Source organism: Oxyura jamaicensis, chromosome 4 (assembly GCF_011077185.1).
Source record: "Oxyura jamaicensis isolate SHBP4307 breed ruddy duck chromosome 4, BPBGC_Ojam_1.0, whole genome shotgun sequence".
NCBI classification, from domain to species: Eukaryota; Metazoa; Chordata; class Aves; order Anseriformes; family Anatidae; genus Oxyura; species Oxyura jamaicensis.
The window spans coordinates 77323741-77346322 of record NC_048896.1 but is presented as its reverse complement, the minus strand read 5'-3'; the positions used below and the strand labels follow the sequence as shown (position 1 = coordinate 77346322).

Sequence of the window (22582 nt, the reverse complement as noted above, 5' to 3'; positions counted from 1 at the left end):
GAAATTAAAGTCAACTTGGTCTCTCTGGATTTCTTTTGATTAGTGTCCTGTAACTACGTTAGGCAGATCTGTTATTCTTTACAAGCATTTCATATTACGCTATTATGTCATCGTTAAATATCTCTTGGCATTTTCAGTACAGCCCTCTTCTAGTGACAGATAAGCTCTTCATTCGACCTTGCAATGGAACCCAGAAACATTTCAGTTATTTGTAACCTGCCTAAGAAGTCTGGAGTTCACGTATTGTGTGGCTGCTCAGCTGAAGCACAGTCAGTTTTTTCTTCCAAAAATGTTATTTCCCCACTCTACCCAATTTTAGACACCTACAAGCAACCTAGGTGGTTTCAGAATTTGCCATATTTTTTAACTATTGCACTTAACTTCTTAAAACCAAAGATTTAACTGCTAAGACTTTGGATTGCAGTTACCAGGTCTCCACCACAGAAACATTAACTACCTATACCTTTCTACTGTGGTTACGTTCAATAATTTGATCGTATACTCAGTGCCACATTTTTGTGCACAGTACCATGGGACTTCTTTTCTGATTCTGTTATGCAACCTTTTCACTTCAGGAGATTTGCCTGAAGGTAGATTTTTTTCATACCCATCTACAAAGGGCTACGGGTGACTTGAGTGTTACTCCCTCATCCTACCTCCTCAACAACTGGGAAAAGAAGCATGTTTCATGCCATGCACCTTACCACCACTTTTAGGCCTTATTAAATCATTCATTTCCCCGCTATAAGGACTTCATTAAGACTTCACTGAGATTGGGTTATTTAGGAGTGACTGTATTAGAGAATGATTTCAGCTGCAGACTGCAAAGGGATCTGGAGGTCATTTCATATGCTTTATTTCTACTGATCCTAAATCCATCTCAGTTAACTTGCCTTTAAAGGTAATCAATTTCATAGACATAATGAAAAGTATTAAATATACTACCTTTGTACGATCCACAGGCACACCGAGCCCTGTTTCAAATATAACTGCAAGGAAATAGGAAGCCTTATGGTATCCACAGCAACTGGAATCCACCAAGAAAGGGACAGAGGAGCCCATATTGCTTAGGCCATCGGCACTGGATAAATCCTTTGCAACCTTCTCAAATATCCTCTGGCCAACTTCTAGAACTGCATCACTTTCATCTTCTAACACAAAAAACACAACATAGGACAAAGTTAAAATCAGGAGTTAAAATCAGGAATGGATTTCCCCTTTGATTTAATACAACTGAGTCAGATTCTGCTGTTTCTCATGCTGAAAGGTATTCTCAATACAGACAGCCAAAATTCCTAGGTGTTGTCAAATAGGAAAGGTGAATAAAAATCCAAAATCAAAGTAACTAACCACTGAAAACATCTCTCTACTTCCTTCTACACATTAAGCCATCCTTTGTTTGCAGTGCAATATAGAAGCCTTTACTAAGTTAGATGATGCGAAAACAAAAATCCATGAAACATGAACTGAAGTCAAAGCATACCAACTTAAATGACATATTGTGGAGTTATTTCAGAGCAGTAACATGAAATATGATTACCATCTGGAGCACTTAAATCCATCTCTTGTAACAGTTTGAACAAGGTGTGGTACTTTTCCATGAGTTCTTTTCCCCACATGAAGGCATCACATCTGGACTTCTCTCCATATTTGCGAAGCTGCTCTAAGTAATAGTTTTCAGAGTAACCTTGAGAAAACAACATGTTCAAGTAAGACATAAAAGCTGACTTGGCTGTTCTGTAAACAAGCCTCCAGTAGAACAAAGATGTTTCAAGGGTACATTAAAAATTCATGGAAAAGATGGACACTTCTGTAGCACAAAGCAGTATTGGAAACTGATACAGATAGCATAAGCTGCTTAAAAATACATAAGATTTATTATATTCTCTTCCATAATATTGCCACAACGCACACAATCAAATTCTATTTGGAAACACAAGTTGCTCTTCAGCACACATTGAGACTATGATACTCTTCTTTGATTAAAGTGCTTTGGTATAAGCCTGCCAATCGCTTTAGATTAGCTGACTGTGGAAGAGACACTGTAGCAAAAATGCACACATTTTTGGGAAAGGGCTTAAAATACTTTAAAATACCAAGATGACTTTAGAGTAATTTGGTAATGAAACAAAAGACAGGTAATTGAATAGCTTTCATTTAAACTTGGAAATGTTTCTTTGTCCCTTTGTGTACTTGCCTTATTTGAGAAGAAAAATGACAAACATGATTTAAGTTTGGATTCCACTGCACAAAAGCTTCTGCAGGAACAAAACCAGTTTTTGCTACCAGTAACAAGGCTAAACTCTTAAAATTGCCCTTTTCTTTTTTATTTGTATGCCTGAATTTAAATTTACTTTTGATGATCATTAACCAGAATGTGGTAAAAGAAAACAGGTCTCCAAAGATGACAGCTTTAAATTCATTTCTCATGGATACTTACAATCTCTTTGTGCTAGCTGGCCTTGCCTTACAATATGTTTGTACTCATAAACTACTTCTTGAATGTCCATACATCTCTCATAGTAGTGTTCAATTTGTTCCGCTGTTTCTTTGTCATACAGAGGGTTAGAAATCTAGAAAAAGGCAAATGATGAATAAATGTCATCTACAGCATCTGTTTGTTTTCTACACTTTGTGAGAAAGAAGTGTTCTAGGAAATAACAACGAAAGGAAAGCAACTGCTTACTACTGTCAGCTTATCTGGCAAATCATGTTAACATGTCAAGCAACCTGATGCTGGTCACAAAAGACTATGGCTTCAAATAGCCAGCGTAACTCAACAGATGAACTTTTTAAAAAAATGATGAAGCCTGTGTGCTTACCACCAGCTTTAACAAAATCATAGACTAATCAAATGTGTTCAATATTGTATCACTGAAAACTCTGGAAAACTGAGCAATACTTAAAGTATGTCCTTACTTAAATACAGATTTGGGAGCATTGGTTTATGAAGTCTTCTCTTTTAACATTTAAAGTGGTAACTAACATTCCTAGACTTGAACATGAACGGATTGTTGTATACTGGTTATATATTCCTCAGTTCTTTTATGCGTCATAGCAAGTTAATCATTTAGTAAGAGCTTCAGTTAAAAAAAAAAAAAAAAAAAAAGTCTTGTGTTTGTCTGCCTAGAACTCTCTTATGATTCCAAAGAAATTTCCCTTGGTAAAGTACCACTGGCTGGCTGCTAATATTTAAACACTCCCACGTAATGCTGCTGTTTACCTGTTCTGTTTCCAACACATTGAGCCGATAGTATTTCACAGGTCCAAAGAATGCTTCGATACCATTGACATATCCACTGCCTCCAAGAACAAAATATCCAGCAGTGTCATCATAGTAGAAATCTTCCCTAAAACTTGAAAACATGAAAGAGAAATAAGCTGGCTATCAAGAGGTATTATGAAAGAAAGAAAGAAAAATAAAAATAAACTTAGAATTTCAGTAACCAACATCCTTAAATTTATTGCCAGTATCTTTTTCTTTTTCCATCTAAAGAAATCTACCCTAAAAATCCACTCTGTTATTTACTGTGATGATTTCTGAAGTAGATTTAACAAACACCTTGTCTACAAAAATAGTAAAGCAGCAGAATTTGGCTGATCTGTAGTACTCTTCTGGAGTTTTATACGCCATTAAATAACCTCAAAGATTTCAATTCCATCCCTCCCCTGCACTTCTCTAAAAATGGCCTATCAAAATTTAAGTTATTTGTCTCCTAGAGTTACTGTCTACAAATTTACAGTCTCTGGTTTGTAAACTGCAATAGAGAAAGCCCAACTACAAAGCCTTCAATGCAATTTATTTTTATATGGTTTCCATACTAAAAATCCTATCTACCTAAGCAAAGCAAATACACTGGTGAAATCCTAGCTGCTTCATGCAATAGCAAAACTTCCTTTGATTTCACTAAGTCCAAGACTTAATTTGAAAACTGATCCCAACACCACTGATCTTCCCAATCAGTTTTAAGTGGGAGGAGCTGTGATTCTGGGATCAGACTCCAGTACTAGACCGTGCAGCACGATCTCATGGCATTAACCAAATTATTCAGATCACTCTCAGTGTCAGCACAGTAACACAAGCTCATTTTGAGAGTGTAGACAGTAAAAAACACAGAAATTTTGAAAATCTGGAATCTCAGTTACAAACTTGTGTTGTCATCCTACCATTTTCCATACCTGAACATACACACACACACTCAGCAAAATGGAAAATGTTGCTTACATGAAAGACTGATGATGTCGTCTTTTCAAATTCTTCCCAACACTGCTTACTTCAATCTAAAAGAACACAAAGTATTAATTGTAGTAGACTAAATATTACACATTTATTAAGCCACTTTAACTCATAGTTCACTACAGCTGCAGCATTTTGCATCTCCTCTGTGCTAAAGAGGATGGTGTCACATAGCCGATTTAATGTCAAGAAAGCTTAGTGGAAACATGGACAGTTGTCTGTGCTGACCACAGATGTTGCCTACGTCAGCTATTTCATTCCTGTGTTCAGTTTTTATACCGTGCTGAAGCTTTTCGTCTTCCAAACTGTGAAAGGTTGTTTTCCTTTTATGTAATGAAGAGAAGTTTGATCATCTCAAGTAGCTGTAGCCTACAGGTAAAGAATGGCCAAAAAGTTAATGTAACAGGCCATGATTAAACAAAAAGTCTGGGTTCAACTCCCACAGGAGACTTTCAGTGCCAGAATTTCTAGGATGACTGGAAAGGATGACAAGATGAGGTTTTCATAGACATTGCTATTTTAAAAAGTTGTCTAAGGACTCACAAAACAACCTTGCAAAATTTTATCAAGTGCCTAGGTATCCTTATGGATTCATCCACTTATTTCAGTGCTCTTAAAATCTGACTTAATTTCTTGACGCCTCAATCTCCCAAATCTCCCAGCCTTCCCTAATTTATATATGTATATATTTTTAATAAGATCACATGGGTCTAAGCATATCTCATCAATGGAAGTGAAATAAGTAATTGAATAAGGAGATTCTTGTGCACCTTTGTAGGATTGTAGCACTTAAGAACTTGCTATGGGAATACCTGTCAATACGATGTCACTGAACCACAGTTTTATCTGTCCCAAGACTGGCTCTAAGTACTGAAATGTTTTTAAGTTTGGTTCTACTTCCTCTGCCTGCCACAAGAGTGCTCGTTAAACTCTTTGCAGCTCCCTTATTTTGTCCAGAAGCGGAAATTAATTAACCACAGGTTTTATCTCATGCCTGAATATACTCACTCTGCTCTCTCATGGAAGAATGCTTTTCCTTAATCTAATTGTACAGGCAATCCTCAAGCTCCCAACAAGGCAAGACTAATATAACCTTTTATCAATATTGACAGTAACTTCTGCATTTGCGCCTCCCAAACTCATACGCTCTTCCACTTCCCATGAGTTTAAATTAGTAATTTAAACAAGCAGAACACAGATCTGAGCACACAAACCCTTCACTTCTCCTCTTAACAATATATTTAAAAGCATATTATTCTAAAGTAAATACACATCTCTACCTCATTTTTTTGCAAGCCCGCCAGTCAGCTCATCATTTACATACTTAAAAAGGTGGGGTGCAAAAGGATTAGCAGTAGTTTAGACTGGACGTAGCTCTCTCTGCACAGCATTGTTTCAGCTCTATCAGTCACTTACCTCATAATTTAAATCTGCCTCAGCTTTTCTGGCAGTTTATTGGAAATTATTTTTACAATTCAGAATTTAATCTATTCAACCACTGTCAAGGAGAAAGAAGCTGAGAAAAACAGACTGATAAGGTTTTTGATCATTTCCACACCCTATTATCTTAATAGCTGGAAGCACAGACAAGAACTCGGGAAGGGAGACTGAATGGTTTTCAGAGCTGCTTTTGGAAGGTTCTTGTGAAAAACAATTGTGATTTGTCAAAATGTGAATTATGTATTTTATCTACTACAGAGGGATATTACAATATTTTTTGTGTCTTTTAATGGCAGTCAATCCTATGCTGCTCTGTCAAATATGCAAAACTTGGAAACTACACGCTTTCTTTTAGTTATGCTTAAAATAACATCTAGACAAGAGGCATGCTATTGTACACAGAACCCAGACACTTAAATTTTCACATCAGAATAATAAAAATGCACAAGTCTCCGAGTCCAAAGTCCCTGGGGGCTATTCACACTATGTAACTTATCTGAAGTATCTAACCTAGGAGTTCTGGTTGCCCATACAGTCAATAAAGTCGCCGGACGGCAACTGTGCACCAGGATAGCCACTGAATACTCAGTAATTCTAGGCTCTTATCTTAAGCATCTACGCTGATTTCCTGAAGTCAGATAGTCCATACATCTGTGGCCAATTTCTAGTGTAAGATTTTTCATTGTTTTGCTATGTGAGCATGTGCAGATTACACTATTCCTCCCAGCCTCAGCTGAGAGATTTGTTAAAGGGATCTGTCAGAGGCATAAACAAATGAGGCAAATCTCAGTCTTGATCTGGTAATTCAGCAGCACACGTACCTGTCCACCCTTAAAAGAGAGATCCAGTCGAAACCACTGCTTCAGAGGAAGGCTGAAGCTGGTTTTCACTGCAAGGTCATCTTCTCTAATGAGGTGCATCTGAATATGCACACAACCTGATAGAGTATCAAAGGAGGAAAAAGACAATAAACACCATAGAAACGTTAAGAATGGATTTTCTAATGTATTATTCACAGTGATTCCGTCCACCAGCAGACATCTGTCACCAGCAGACATCTGGGGACTCACCATGCAACACATCAACTCTAACAGAATCACAGGGAAACATGCTCTATATCTCAGTTATGCATCTCAGCTCATCATGCACAGGCTGCCACGTGAAACCATTGAATCAACACCAGCTTGTCGGACGGATAAAGACATTAAACCTATCTGTTGATCTCAAAAAACTAGACGTGATTGCAGCAAGCAGCACAGGGAAATAGGGCACATGAGTATCTTACTCAGTGCTCATCTGTTAGCACGTGAGAGCATGATGACCAAGTACAGCACAATGCTAAGCCCTATTACTTGGACCTGCAGAAGCTGGGCTCACAGTCTGAACCTGTACGAACAGAACAGGCTATTCCGACATGCTAGTCTAACACTGAAACAGGCCCTAGGACCTCTCCAAGCAAGTCTCAGATCAAGCTAGTCACTCCCAGGGGAGCTGTCATTTTTGTTTGTTCTTCTAAGAAACACCTCCAGTTCATAAGGGAAATACAATGGATAATGGAAAACACACCAGCGTTATGCCAACTATCCTAATGATTAATTATCTAGATGGGTAACAACATACAGAAAACAGAAACTGCAAAAATAGTAGAGAGGAAGAGATTAGCAGGGGAACTTGCAAAGGAGGGGAAAAAATACAACCTCTTATGAGAAAGCCAGGTGTGTACTTTCAAAACTCTGCAATCTTTTTCCCCTCTGAGCTTGCCAGCCAGTCCCCATCTGCTGAATTTCATTCTGGTTCAGAGATTGAAGAGCCTTCTTCTGGCAGGAATGTTCTTCAACTGTAAGTGTTGCTAGCCTAAGTGTTACCTCAACCTTTATTTTTGGATTGGGAAATAGACTATGCTCTTGAACACCTCAACATATGCAAGAACTTGAATTATTTGAACTTCTTCTGAGGCTATTAAAAATTTTCAAGAAACATCATGTAGAATGTATCTAAGAATTGGGAGCAATATTAAAATAACAGTTCAGTTCCAACACTTCAGTTTTCAAACATGACTCTTTATACATTATAGTCAAAAAGCATTTCACAAGATCAATTTCACAAAATAGATCTGGTAATATATTTGTAATTGTTGTTCCTAGGCACAAATCTATAAAGGCTATACTAGACCCCTTCTCAAGGCCATTAACAAAATCCCTTACCTTCTTCACTTAGAAATACAGCAGGAGTACCATACATTTCTTTTGGATCAATAAAATACAGGATACCACACAGGTCCTTTTCACAGTGATGCAGTAAATATAGCCAGATTGAAACTGTGAACCTGCATGAGCAAAAATAAACAAAAAAATCCACTCCTCATGAGAAATCTCCCTATGTAATTTGAAAAACGTGCATTTCACTTTAATTTAGCAAACTGTTTCACACATGCAATCTTCACAACAGAACACGTCCTGTGCACTAAAAACCCTCAGAGCAACTCCATGGAATATTGTTGCATCTGATCTCCTTATAACCGAGCACTTTTGTGGTACTGACATGAGAGGAGTGGTAAGGGAGTGTTATCTGAATCAATTCCAGAATGGTGAATCAGAGCTACTGCCAGATCCCACATCAATAGGGAACTGAAAAAGCAGCTGAGACAACTTGGAGCCACCCTCCAGCACGCAGACTACAGTACGAAATCCCCAAATGCACGCTCTTCTGATCTCGACTGTAGAAGCCAGTAAAAGCTAAGCTCTGTCTACTAAGCTATACTAACTAACAGCTGTGGAAATGTGCTTGGGAGGAGCAGGTGAAAATGAAATGAACGTCTGGGTAGTACAAATAGGTATGAATACTTGTCACAGAGCTGAATCAAAGGATAAATAAAGGTGGAGCATAATCAAACTATGGAGCAGGGCAAAATAAAATAAATAAAAAAAAAGGAAGACCCAACAATGTTATCTACTGAGCAATTTCTGTACAAAGCTGGAAAGGTTTCACTGGCTCTGATGGCATTACAAAGCAGCTTTGCTAAGGCACTAAAAGCAGAATTTGTACCACTGGATCTGATTTTAAGGAGTTTGTGCCAGACTAAAACTGCGTCTGTGCTATTGACAGGAACTTGGCCACTTATTTCTGTAACAGCAAAGTCAGATCAATGCGGAATGCCTTTGACAATCAATGTACAGCCCAACAAAGCATTACAATGCTTTCTGACAAAGAAGTTCCTTTTCTCAATGACTTCTGGAAGGAGGTATTGTAATTAAGACACAATGCAAATATTTGTTTGGTGGGTCAGCTTGCCTTGCATCTCTTGAGAGAAGTTCCTAGGCACACGGTACCTTCTACTTTAACCAAGGTAGGTCTGAAAGTGTAACAGCCGCTCTCACGTTAAAAGAACAAAACAAAACCCAGATAAAATTGTCCCTAACATAGACTACACCTTAAATAGCTAGTAACATAATATCCTCCACAGCTGGCACACGGGTGAGGTAGACAGGTTTGTAAACCATGACTGCTTGTAGATAGATCATTATGTGACCTACAGGAAGACACTACTTCTAGCAATACCGTTTGGGCTTGAACATCAATCTTTCCATCTTTTATCTCTGGCAACACAGCCAACTTAATGCTGTACTCTCCATTTACTCCTGCACTGCCAGTCTGAGCATATAACCTATCTGGACAAATTTCCTGGGATGCAGGTGGGGGCAATGCTGACTCATTTCACCTCCTCCATTGCTGCAGAGTGCCATGCAGGACGACTTGTCCCTCACAGTCCCAGCCTGTCCCTGCTGCAGGCTGGGCACTGGCAGCTGCCTCAAATGAGAGTTGCCTACCTTCAGTCTTTCTTTACATTGAAGCTCATCAACCCTGTTAAATGATAAAGGCAAATCTATTTTGGAAAGCTGCTTTAATTAACTAAATCCTTGACTGAAGTCAAATGAGTAACTTCAGTTTGATCCATCTGCTCCTGTTTGCCTCTCAGAGCAGGGGGAACCACCACTCACATACAAGCAGCTGAAGGAAAAATCTATTCCAGTTCTTAACAGAGCTACCCACGGCTGTCAAGCAATCACAGCACACAGGTTTCTGTTAAAACTGGAGAGAGAACCTGAAGTCAAGAGACATTGGAACTGTGTGGAGCCACTAAAAAGTTGCATGAATTCACACTGTTTTCTCAACCAGAGCTTCAGTACCAGAAGCAGAGTGCAAGCAAAGGTCAGAAGGCTATGTAAACCAGGCTGTCACCCATCCTAAAGAGGCTAAGAGCTAAAAACTGCTCTGTCCTAATGACTTCAGACTTACAGGATGGGGGCTAATAACTGTGTGGAACCTGGACTGGTCAACAAGTCTTCAGCACTTTCTGATTACAGGCCTAACCCAAAGCAGCGGGCAAATTCAAGTTCCTGCAACCATTTCCCATTTCTGTGATAATGTTGCTGGGGTAACAGCATCTGGTGGAAGGGAGATTATGGATGTATATGCATGCACGTGCATGCCTGCGCAAACACTTTTTTGTCTGAAGTTGCAAAATATGAGTGAAGAGTTGTGACAGTTTGGGGAAGAGGAAGAAGAGTAGAGAAGGATGATCCTACCAGTGAGGTTTCTCTGTAACTGCATGGTGTGCAGGGCTAAGTGGTTTTACCCCATCTGACTAGGACAGTTTATGCAGAGATGGTGGAAGGAAACAGTGTTAAACTCAAACTGGATGACTCATCAAGGCAGGGGACTCTAATCACTAAAGGCTTGTCTTCTGCAAAATAACTAGAGTGAATTCATAAGGAAAAAAGCTGTTCTACGCTGCCTGCCCTTGCAAGAAACCACTGCAATTAGTCTGCAAATGGTGTTTGAAATGCAGATCTCTTTGTAATGCAGAAAACCTCAGGCTAGGTAGGCATGAGACAGCTGTCTGATCATGACAGCACGTATCAGCTAACCTACCCTTCCCTGACTGTACATAACCAGCTCAGTTTCACCTACCATTGGCATCTCTTACAGTACGTCTTAGCGCAGGGCTGTGTAAGTATGTCGCTAAGGTTCCCTCCAAAAATTAAAGAACAGAAGAATTCCCTAACTAGTTTCATTTGGAGCCTTTTCTCAAAATAGCAGGTAGTATTCCTTTACTTTGTGAATACAGCCCAAGAATTTCAGTACATTCTACAGCCTTCATAACCAATGGCAGCCTGCTTTGGTTATTTGCCTATACTTACATCGGATAATCAATCTGATGTTGCCTGACTGTTTCAAGTTCTCTGTTTTCAAATTGTTCAAATCTCTTCACAATTCCCGTCTTCTCCCCACTGGAAGCATATATGAAGTTGAGAAGCTGAATGCCATCTGCAAAACACAGTCTTTCTTAATCTGCCAGAAAACAACCATTGATAACTGCGCAATTAATTAGCTCGCACTTGTATAGTCAAATATTTGAGTTACACAACAGATTAAAAATTAACACAAACTTTCAACAAGTCTTTAAGCACAAGTTCATTCACTGTTCTTAAATGCATTACAGTCTTGAAATGAATAACCCACAGGGAAGTGAAAAGGAGTCTATTCCCAGCTGCTGTTAGAAGCAGGGAAGACAGGTATTTACATCTAAGATACGGAAATTTGAAGCACAAGTTAGCTTAAGCAAAAGTTAGCAAGGAGAAAATTTATGTCATTCATCTAAATCTCATTCTATCTTTGGTTATGCCTACGTGAGATTACTCCACAGCTCTTGGGCTTGCTCTCCATTTTCAGGTCTCCACTTTATACTGTATGCACGAATAAATACCGGTTCTGTTCTTAACTGATATACGTAATCCTGCAATAAATCTAACTGATAATGCTGCCCTGATAAGAAACTGGAAAAAGATGTTCAAAGCTTATTCAAGGCATACCAAGAGGTTTCCTAAAAATCAAGCAATTTGTTACAAGCTTCTTTAAAAAAATGAATAAAATGTTATTTCCTCCTTTTTCTTGGTATTCTACGTGTTCTTACCTATAAAGCAATTAGATAAACCGTAAAATGTTTCACGCTGTTGTCAGAGTTCACATGCTTGGTCTCTAAGAAGTATTTTAGAAAGCCCCTGAAGGCAGCAACTCCCTTGCTTTCCTGTTCTTTTCCATGCATTTACATGCCAACATGGCAAAACTAAATGATACAAATACCTTTACAAGATTTTCTAGGAGAGAACCCTTTAGAAGCAAATAACCTTTCTGGTTAACAACAACAACAAAATAACAACAACAAAAAATAAAATTGTAAAGCTAGAAACGGGTGGACAGGAAAAAAAAATAAATCAAGAGAACTCCAAGAAACCCAGAAGGCAGAGTTGTGGGTTCCAGAATTTATAAAATAGGCAGGACAAAATAAAGACTTTATATGTAGATCCATAAATACTAAAATTGTAAACATAGCCCCAAGTAAAGCACTTCCCTTGCTAACCAGAAGGATGTACCTGATATAAATTTTGTATACCACTCCTAAAGGTTAGTATTTTGTTACGTTAGCAAATTGTAAGTGACACAATTCTTTAGCAGGTGGTTATTTTTCCTTGTGATTTGTGTGAATCTATACCTGAATAGAAAACAGAATTCAACCAAAATGGTCAAATACAGCATATTTAGTTTTTAACACTAGCATAAATACTGAAAAACTAGCATTGCTGAAGAATAGAATTGTTAAAAACATATTTTTGATTTTAAAACTATTTAATAAAAATTGATTCATAACGGTTTCAGCAAAAAAAAAGAAAAAAGGAAAAAAGGAAAAGAGGTACTGTAATGTTTATTTCACTACAAAGTCTTAAAAAATCTGTTTCTGAGTATATGGCACTCATCTTAAGCAGAAAACAAGATACTGCCCATATGAGAGTTATGTATGCAAGAACTGCGGGACTGACGTTGAAATAATGCAATATGGGACTGAACAACTCTCTTTGAAGGAATGGTGTCTACTGACCTCAGCGAGTTTTCAATAAATATTTTGTGAATATACTTAGAAAATAACAGGCAGTGCTGCAAGAGATCTCCAGGCTGGCTGGGATTAAACAAGCTGACTATGAGAGACAAGATGACTTTGGTCATTTGAAGCTCTAACCCTGCAGTTACTAAGCTTACATAGTCAACAATGTGGGCCAAGTAAATCGTTCCACATAAAAAGTGCGTACCTGTAATAAATGTTAAAACCTTCAAAGATGTTACCTGGGTCCTGTTAGTCCCCTCAGAAGGAAAAAAAAAAAGTGACATTGCACATACCGCTTTCGTGAGGGCACTGGGGTATCTTGTTTGCCTGCAGCATCCACAGATAGTCAGCACCCCACTGAAGACAGACTTTGTGGTCTTTATATGGGCGTTCAAAAGGTGGAACTGCTTCTAAAAAAGTGTAATTTTTGGCTACTGCCTCCTGGTAGCTTTCAGGCTGTTCAACGTCATATCTGCTAACTGGTGTGTGACTAATCCATGCATATAATATCACACTGTGCACCATTATTGAGTTTCTGATGATATAATCATCCCTGTAAACCATGATGCTTGGGAACTTCAAATGCACTTGCCGAGTTTGACTAATGTAAAGGTTCTTCTCATCCTTCCACCTCCTTCTGTATACTGGTACACCAGTCCTGAACTCTGAGGAAGCTACTGCTTCCAAGTTGACGACACAAGGCTTGGAGCATAAATACTGAACTAAAACCTCAGAATTGTTAAGAACTTTCTTTTCCAAAATGTTTAAATGAATGAAGTCCGCATAATCCACATTTCGTTCAAACTGTGGAGTAACAGCTGTTGTCCGTAACGTCTCCTTTCCAAAGGATGGCATAAAATTCTGGAAGGAAAAAACAAACAGAGTAAAACCATTGTGTTAACCAGAGAACCTCCATGTACAAGGTTACCAAGTACACTGCCAACAGTAATAGGACACTGCAGGAGCAGAAGGTTTATACACAGCACTCGAACTCCAAAATACCAGGATTCCTTCACACAGCAGGTACATATGAATTACTAAAGAGATGCCATCAAGGTTTTAACAGTAATAACTCACCTACGCTGACTTCTCAAAGCCACATATGCTTCCCAGCAAAATGTACTTATAGGGTGTATCCTTCTGCAAGTGCAATCCGGTCTACTAAGATACTGACTTTCACGTCATGCTATTTACACATGTTCCCAGGATCAAGCCTAAAGAATATATACAGAAGTGTGCTGGCATTTATTCATCCTGTCGTTGCTGGCTGGCACGGCTGCAGCCTGGTATTTCTCTTTCTAAAAAGTTAACTAGTTGTGTTACCTCTCATGTGAGCATCCAAAGAGCAGGAATAACAACTAGAGCAGCTCTCTGTGGTTTCCTGAGAATGTTCTTAAAGCATTTAGGAACTTACTACAGAAACGTTCCTATCCACAAAATGGGTTTATAAATCTGGGAAGCGAGACCAGCAGACGGCATCTGCTCAGCTTTTGCTCTCTCTAGCTATGTCTGTTATGTACTTTGTGAGTTCTTGGACACCCACCAGCATTATCCTCCACACTGAATTCTCATCTCCAAATCTTCAATCTGCTTTTTTCTTTCTGCTCAGCAGTCAGTGACTGGATTGATGTGCTGCCAGGATACCAAGGATTACTCGGCTTGGAGGGCCAGCCACTGTCACTGCGCTGCTGCCAGATTCCCTGATCTGTCTAAAACATTCCCAATTGCCACTTAGGACTGCCAGGCAAGCCGGTAGTTAGGATTACTCAAAATGAGAGGCTCTGTTTTCAGGGACTTTTAACTTTGCTAAGCTTAAACAGATTGAATTGAAATGTATCTTGGATATCTACCTCAGACTGATGGCTTTTTCACTGCAATTCTCAACATATTTAAAAGCTTCAACCATGTGGCTTGTTCATTTCTAGTTACTAGAAGCATGTGCTGTGAACCTGCAGGACAAGACCTTGTCCACGCTCCAAAAGCTGGGGATCAGTAAAAATCCCTTATGATAAATCATTTTGCTTTTTATTTCTTACAAATGCATTGACACTCCTTGAAACCTACTCTGAAAAAAAAAAAAAGAATGATCTGCAAAACATGTGAAGCTGTAAATATTAGGAAAAGCCACAACTAAGTTTACCTGTACTACCTCCTTCTTCCTACAGATAATTTTAGATTTCATTGTATGATCAAATGCTCTTTTTCCCTTTATTCAAAGCAGAAGTTGGAAGACAACTGCATGAGGGAACTTGTGGATGAGAAAGGCGGCTATCACTGCTAGCAACTGAATAACTCTAGATAACAAGATTAATTTACTTTTATAGGTCTTTTTGAACTTGTCGCTCAAATTACTTCCCACAAGAACAACTGACTGTTCCTTATCTTCTCGTGTCTGACAAGAGACACAGGAAGCCAAATGTGCAGTGATGCTGAGCATTCACAAACACATGTAAGCCCCCAAATGTATATTTTGACCAAATAAAATGCCATAAAAATGAAAAACTCTCCACGATGTCAGGATCTAGGATTTTTACAATAAGTAGTCTCTTCGGAGTAACAGCCTTTCTCTCCCTCTGTCTTATTTCTCACTCTATAAAATTCGATAAAACTGAATTAGCATTTCAGTCACTAATGGCAAAACACAGCAGAAATACTCATCTGAATCTAACAAATCTATCTGCAGGCCCATGTTTGGATGATGTGTTTTATGAAGGACCTACTGAAGAGAATAAAAAAGGAGTAGCAGAAAGAGGCTGGTGTCCGTTGGAAGTTACTACCACATCCTGCAATAAAACACCTGCACAAATACCAATTAAAATACTGATTAGAGAACCTTGGTTTTGACTCCGATACCTTTCGGGCAAAGCTACTATTATGATATGTTTCTTATGTAAACCTTTTACGGTTATAGATATCTACAAAGAACAGACACAACAGCAAACACAAATTATGCCAAACCTCTTCTACTTGATGGATACCATCCATATCTATCAAATACTTTTTGACCTTGCAATAAACACTAAGTGAAAAGAGCTTAATCTGTATGATTTATTATGATCTTCCTTATGGCATGGCCCCCAGATTATAGAAGTCATGCCATTTGGTTATCACAAAACATTGAAGTCTACCAGGTAGACACTACAAATCATCATGTTACGACTGCATGCTTACTGCACACACGTATTTACAGCTAAATATCGTCCAGGCAGCTCTCAGTTTTCCCAGGGGTTTCTCCAACACAGAGATATGGGAGCTGGTTCCCAGCTTGGGTCTGGCAGGGTTCATTAGCAAAGACGCAGCAGGATGTGAAATGTGGCCATCCGGCTTCCAATGAAAGGCTGACTCTGGCAGAAATTATGCCGCATTTTTTTTTTTTCTTTCTTTTTCTTTTTTTTTTTCTCCTGTGGTGGGGATATCCCAAGGCGGTAAGCACGGCAACTCAAAGCCAGCTCCTTGTAGTACAGACTGCTCCTAGAGCACCTAAGCATGACGAAGCGTGACCATTGATGCATAAGGTCAGCTTCAGCTGCGTTGCCCTCAGTGCCTGCTCTGCAAAATGGCTCGCACAGGCTTACTCGAGAATCTTTCCTTTGTATTCTGTGGTGTCTCTGGTACTGAGACACAAGCTGCAAAAATGCACGAAGCACAGTCGGGTGTGCTGTTGCACCACACCTAATAAATCCTTCAGCATGCTCATCCAGCAAGGAGCACAGTGCAAAGACCCCCCGAGTGATCCCACATCGATGCAGCTGTGGCAGACCACGGACAGCAAACTTTCCTAGACAGTGTCTGAGTCTGTTCCCACCTGGTTACCCTGTACATTGCTCTCCAGCGTACTGGCAGCATGCCTATTAAATAGATCTTTCTGTGAGGAACCCTAAGCATTACTTCCCTCAGCGTTACACCTCAGACAACACAGGGTTAATTGTACGTAATCTCTGGCTACAGAGAGCTAGGATGAAAGGATTACACAATGACTGCGATTATGAGATTTAAAAGTAAAATTTTCCCAGTGTAGTAAACAGGCCAGCTATGGTGGATTAAAAATGGTATCATGAGACAGGCAGGGCTCAGCGAGAAAGGCACAGAGGCTTCATTGTGTGGGGCAACTTGATCGTAGAAGCCATCCAAGTTTTCTTCTTGGACCTTTTTCTTAAACCTGCTGAACCTGAGGGAGCGAGCTCAAGCCATCCCACCAGTGCTGGGGTAAAATCACGACCCTTAGTAGGAAAGTGAGCATTTTCTGAAATACTACAGAAACGGCGCCTTCACCCGCTGGAATACGATCTCAGCGGGGTAAGAGCTCACCCCCGCAGAAATTCCACATGGGCCTTTGGGATCGCAGCAGCTGGCACAACGCCTGCAGGTAACCCCAGTCCTTCACCTGCGCACAGCGCCACGTCACGCTGCTTTAGGATGCGCGAAGAGCAGACCGCCACCAAAGGGTGCCGACCTGCTCCTCAGTACCCACGACCTGTACGCACACGAAGACTTGGACAGGAGCTCGCATTTCGCAACAGCAAAGAGGGGAAAGAAGCTCAGTTCAGCAGACGCCTTTACAACGCGATTGTTTCCAGCGGCTGATGCACCCCGAGGCAGACACCAGAGGCACCCCGCTCTTCCACCCCTCCGGGGTCCAGTTTAAAGCTGTTCAAGCTACAGGGGTTCAGTTTAAAGGGCTTCACTACACAAAGCTTGCCAGCCCCCCAGCCCCGCCACCATTTTACGGCCGCCCGGGGGGAGCAGGGCAGGTGCTCCGCCACTCACCGTGAGGAGGAGGAGGAGGAGCGGGGGAACGCGGCGGGGCAGCCCGGGGGGCTCCATGCTGCCGCGGCGGCTCAGCAGCAGCAGCAGGAGGACGAGGAGGCGCCCATCGGCGTGGCGGCGCTGCCCGCTGCCCGGCCGACAGGGCTGCGGCGGATCCGGCTTCCTGGAGGAGGAGGAGCCGCCGCCGGCCGGGCAGGGCAGCGGCTCTCCCCGAGCAGCCGCCGCCCTCGTGTCCCCTCCGGCCTGCGGGGAGCCTGCCGTGCCCTGTCCCCCCGTGCCGTAGCGGGAGGTGAGGAGCACGGCTCCGGGCGGCCGCCATCAGCCCCGGAACCGGCAGCGGCGGAGCCTCGGTGGAGGAGGAGGAAGAGGAGGGGGCTGCCGCCATCATGGCGGGGCTGAGCCGCACGCTGGGCATCTTCGGCGGCTTCGTGGCCGTGGTGGGGGCGGCCCTGTACCCCATCTACTTCAGGCCGCTGCTGCTGCCGGACGAGTACAGTGAGTGCCGGGGGGCCGCAGGGAGCCGGGGGGCGCCGGGGAGCCGTGTCCCCAGAGGTCGCACGGCGCTGCCACACGGGGCCCCTGCCGTCTGCCCGCCGTCCGGCACCCCGCTGCTGGCGGCTGGTGAGGCTGCTGAGGGGTTTCTAGGAAAAACGGCAAAAAATAGGGCGACAAACTTACTGATCTTCTCCGAGGGACTTTGGCCTCGCGTTGGAAATGAAGTAAAATTTATGTGGAATGCAATGGGAGTTATTTAATGTTTGTGAAGCTGCAAACTGCCCCAAAGACAGGTGTTCTCCCCTGTGTTCCCATTTAAAATCCTTACTCTTTTTTCGCCTACCTTACTCTTTTTTACTTGTCGTGTGCTCTCCAAAAATATTATGTGTGATTTGTCATCACGGAAGGGAGAGAGCCAATGGATAATTCCCTCGCCTGTGCTTGCGAGTTACATGAGCTAATGATCCCTGTCAGGAATTTTTTAAGCCTCCATTCAGCACGTAAAATGGGCAATGCAGTTAGTAAGTACTTACACTTGGCATTTAGTGCCTGATTCTAGACTCCATCACATTCTGCTCAAGCTCTCCTTGGACTGCACCTTTAGTAACTTCCCTTCCACGTTGGGATATTCTGTGATCCCTGTGCTTTCCTCGATGCTCATCAGTTGCATGACTGCAGCACAGACGTTCTCCTAACGCTTAGAACGTGGACGTCCATGGCTGTGGTACTGCTGTGGAAATACTAATGCTAGTGTTTGGGCTACAGAGGATTTATTTTTCTGAGTACAGTCTAGTAAGCTGTATAGCAACAAAACTCCTAGATTACTGCTGCCCCCAATTACCTTGAGCTGTGGGTGAATACTCGTTATCTCTGTATTGGGAAGCTGGGTCTGCAGTCGGACATCTGGGTTTGCATCCCATAGTAATCCTGCAAGAGGCAAGAATGGATTGTAGTTCTCAAGTGACATTCAACTTTGTAAACATAAAATGCCATAATTTCCTTCTTCAGTCCTGTGTTTCTTGTGTGTCACCTGAAATCTGCACAAGTGAGGCACGGAACAAGTCTTTTCTGCCTGATACTCACACAACTTCAGAGGAGTTCCTGGTGGTTTAACAAAAAAAGTGGAAGATACTTGGGAAAACAGCGTGTAATCAAATTGCTAATTTGTGCCATAAATTGTGCACACAGGGGTTTCTGATTTAATTTCATAAACAAATGCTATAATTTTATAGCTTTTTAGCACCTCAGTTTCTAGCTTTGATGTTCCTGACATTTTCATGTCTGGGGCTAGTTTTAAAATAGACTATTTCCTCATACTGAACACATAGTTTACTGGCAGCATTGAAACCTTGAGATCTTTCCACCTCTTCCACTTAGATTAATGAATGCAGCTGGTTGACAGAATCTATTTGGGTTAATGCCAGATGGGAATAAGGCATTTTCACAGTATAATCCATGATTTTGCTGAACTGTGAGGCTCTGCTCCTTCCGCATCCTGTGAGCTGGTTGTCCTATCATTGAGAATGGCTTTTTCTCATTTTTCTTTGTTTTACCCATTTTCCAAGTTGCTTCCAGGCCCCATCCTAGTCTCCCTATTGGCCATTCTGTGTCCAGTCTCCATGTTTCTCGTCTGTTTCTTCTCTGTGCTGGTTTCTTTGCCCGACCAACCAACAGCTCTTTCTGTTCACTCCAAGTGTGTTTCATTCAGACAGACTTCCCATTCTGATCTCTGCCTCTCCTCTCATTTTAGCATCCATCTCATATTCTTTGGCTGTCCTTCTCCTCCATGTCTAGGAATAAGCGTGATTCCTTGCCCTAATTAGTTCTGTTTTCTCTGAGTTTTACACCCTATTGTTTGAAAATGGATTGAGATTTTGTATGCTAAAGAGTATGGAACAGCAATTCTTATTCTCAGTGGACGGAACTGAGTGCCTGTCCCCTTTCAGCTATCATCAGTGATACTCCTGCTAGTGTCTAGTAGCCTCAGGCATGTACCTAGACAGCCTGATAACATGCAGTGCTTGCGCATTCTCAGTGTGGTAGGACAAGGAAAAGTTTTAGTTTTAAGGTGGGCTTAGTTCAGAGTTTCCCCTGAGACAGCGCACACAACATTTTTTTAGAGGCTTGAAAAGTTCAGTGGCATCAGCAAAAGGCTAATAATCCAGACGAGCTTTGACTTCCTGCTTTAAAGCACTACAGTGGTAAAGCACTTGACTGGAAAGGGGGAAAAAAGGGAGGGAAATAGGGAAAATGTTTAGATTAAACAACAACAGCACCAAATAATAATAAAAAAAAACACCTGAGACAGGCCCACTCTATGGAAAATATTGCCCTAATACTCAGTTTGATGAAGTTTGCCAGCAGTAATTTTATAGATGCTGACGTGAAATCTGTTTGTGATGAGACAAAAGATTTTTCAGGACCTGAAGATGGGGATCACTGATCCTGGAAGTAATAAATCTTTTGAGGAGTTTTGCATTGAGCATGCGAGGGGTAGCTTCAAAAAGTACTGGTCATTGCTTAAGTTATGGCATCACAACAGGTATTTCAGCATTTTTTTAAAAAGTAGTCATTACTTTAGGATGACTATCTTACACAGTTTGTTTGTAATCTCTCAGAACAGACTAGCTCTTAGTTTCTCTGCTAAGTGTGAATGCTACATTTGTGTTGCATGCACAGATACCAGAATTTTACTGTGTAGGATTCAGAATTGATGTAATTTTCAGTGTTGTTTTATTAGGTACAGTCAAGGCGTCTGGTATTTTCTTTTTATAAGGAGTGTTATTTCTGTTTTCTTTTCCAGAGAAAGAACAGTCAATAAACCGAGCTGGTATTGTTCAAGAGGATATTCAGCCTCCAGGTATACTCAATTCATGTATCTGCATTGATTGCTTTAAAGGTCTTCTTGAAGTAAGACCTGAATATTTCTATAGATTTAAACAGTGAAGATTACATTCAAAGAATACACTTATAATAAACTTATCACGAAAGTGTTTTCTCATGCTTACAAATTATGAATTTACGAAACCTGTTTTCAGTTGATCTAACTTGCCAAGTAAAGTTGTAGTTATTCAGTAATCTTCAGTCTTTCTTAAACAGTTTCCACACCAGAAAACCAGTTCAGAATAAATGATCCATGAGTGGTCTGAGCTCTAGCTGTAGAAAATATCCTGTTGTACCCTTGTTTTGTTGAGTACGGCCTTGCAACTCAGCTTAACCACAATTTATGAGGAATTTGTCAGTACCTTCCAGCCTCATGGGAGGAGGGTTAAGGCAGAAATCCACAACACAAATGGAGGTTTTGTATGCAACAATAATAGCTTTCTGATATCTGCTATTCCCCGATGCTTTTCTACCTCTTGTTGGTAGAAAAGCATGGGAGAACAAACCTGTTGTATGTCAGACCATCCCTGATAGTTTGTTGTCTCTTAGGTAACAGAGTTGGCAATTCATTATGCAAGGTTGGCATTTCTTGTTTAAAGATACAAGAATGCTTGTCTTGATGAAACAGTTTGTATTTGAATATGTTAAAGGGTAACTTATTCCTATTTTTAGAAAAGCCTGACAGCAGCAGCAGGAGAAAATCCAATAGGATTAATGCCATGTCCTAACTATGCACATCAGTTAATTCGTCAGTGCAGGACTTGCTTTCCAAGAAGGTGGTAAAATGCTGAAGAGGAGCAGGAAATTATTATGAAATAGGAGTCTGGTAAATCTGCCTTTTTATTAAATAGTAAATAAGATTGGACTGTCTCATTTATCCAAGATGCAGGTACTTGATGACTAATCATCCTCACTATAACTTCTTAATTCAAATTTAGCTGCCAATAAGAATTTATGAAATCCAGTAGTTGAAAACAAAATCCAGCCAAGGTGCAGTTCTGGTGTTTTTTTCCAATGTTATTGGAACACTTTATGTATGGATGTAATAGATTTTCCATTATCTGAAGCTTAAGGTCAAGATGAGGTTGACTTTATAAATACTTCTGCAATCTTAAGTAGAGCTGAGAGCTCAGTGCAGAAAATGTTAGATTCTTTCAATTTTTGTCCACAGGCCTGGAATAGAAGACAAGTTTTTTTTTTTTTCCCAACACTCTAGTTATGAACTGCTGGTATTTTCATATTTGATTTACAGGGTTAAAAGTGTGGTCTGATCCCTTTGGAAGAAAGTAATGTCGCTGGCTGGGTGCATTGTAAGGCAGAACTGAAGATGGACTCTTCAGCTGTTTCTTCTTACACTGAAGTGTGCCTGTGGGTGTCGCTGGAGAAGAATTCTGAATATGCTGTGTGGGGGCATGAGGAGCAACAAACGCTACTGACTGGAATGCCAAGAGGAAAAAAGATGCTAGATTTGATAGAAGGTGCTTAGGTAACAATGCACAGATTGTTTGAGCGCTGAAGGGTTAGGTTTAGGAGTGAAATACTTATTTCCTTGAGAAAAAGGAAGAATTATTTTTGTGGTTAATCTGTAAACACTTCTAGAAAAAATAGTGAATAGACTAAATTATGCAGACCACTGCAGTTTCCTCCCTACTTTACGAATTACTTTGTGGTTTTATGAAAACATGATAGAAGTTTATACTGAGAGAGACCACTGCAGATTTGTGCTCTCTTATGCAAAATATAACACGGTGAGTGTGAATTTGTACATTAAAATTTCTTTCTTTCAAACCAATGTGTATTCTTATTTCATCGTTTATTTT

General features: G+C 40.7%; 2 protein-coding genes across 3 annotated transcripts in view; one reads left to right on the top strand and one right to left on the bottom strand.

Moving 5' to 3' along the window:
- Positions 1-17516, bottom strand: part of SEL1L3 (SEL1L family member 3) — a 37687-nt gene extending 20171 nt beyond the window's left edge. Inside the window, exons 1-10 of one of the 2 annotated variants that reach the window (XM_035324739.1) lie at positions 17385-17516; positions 12911-13478; positions 10879-11005; positions 7882-8003; positions 6499-6614; positions 4226-4281; positions 3224-3356; positions 2441-2573; positions 1541-1687; positions 946-1151 (exon numbers count right to left, since the gene is read on the bottom strand). In XM_035324739.1, the coding sequence (XP_035180630.1) occupies positions 946-1151; positions 1541-1687; positions 2441-2573; positions 3224-3356; positions 4226-4281; positions 6499-6614; positions 7882-8003; positions 10879-11005; positions 12911-13478; positions 17385-17441 (1665 nt within the window). In that variant the 5' untranslated portion in view covers positions 17442-17516. Of the gene's footprint in view, positions 1-945; positions 1152-1540; positions 1688-2440; positions 2574-3223; positions 3357-4225; positions 4282-6498; positions 6615-7881; positions 8004-10878; positions 11006-12910; positions 13479-13694; positions 13713-17384 lie in introns of those variants that run through there. The other variant, XM_035324740.1, reaches the window with a different exon arrangement.
- Positions 17517-17739: 223 nt separating this feature from the next.
- SMIM20 (small integral membrane protein 20) lies at positions 17740-22554 on the top strand. Its single transcript, XM_035324769.1, has 3 exons — positions 17740-17879; positions 20683-20739; positions 22015-22554. Exons 1-3 carry the CDS (start codon positions 17771-17773, stop codon positions 22050-22052), a joined length of 204 nt encoding a protein of 67 aa, XP_035180660.1. The 5' UTR covers positions 17740-17770; the 3' UTR covers positions 22053-22554.
- The last annotated feature ends 28 nt before the right edge of the window (positions 22555-22582 follow it).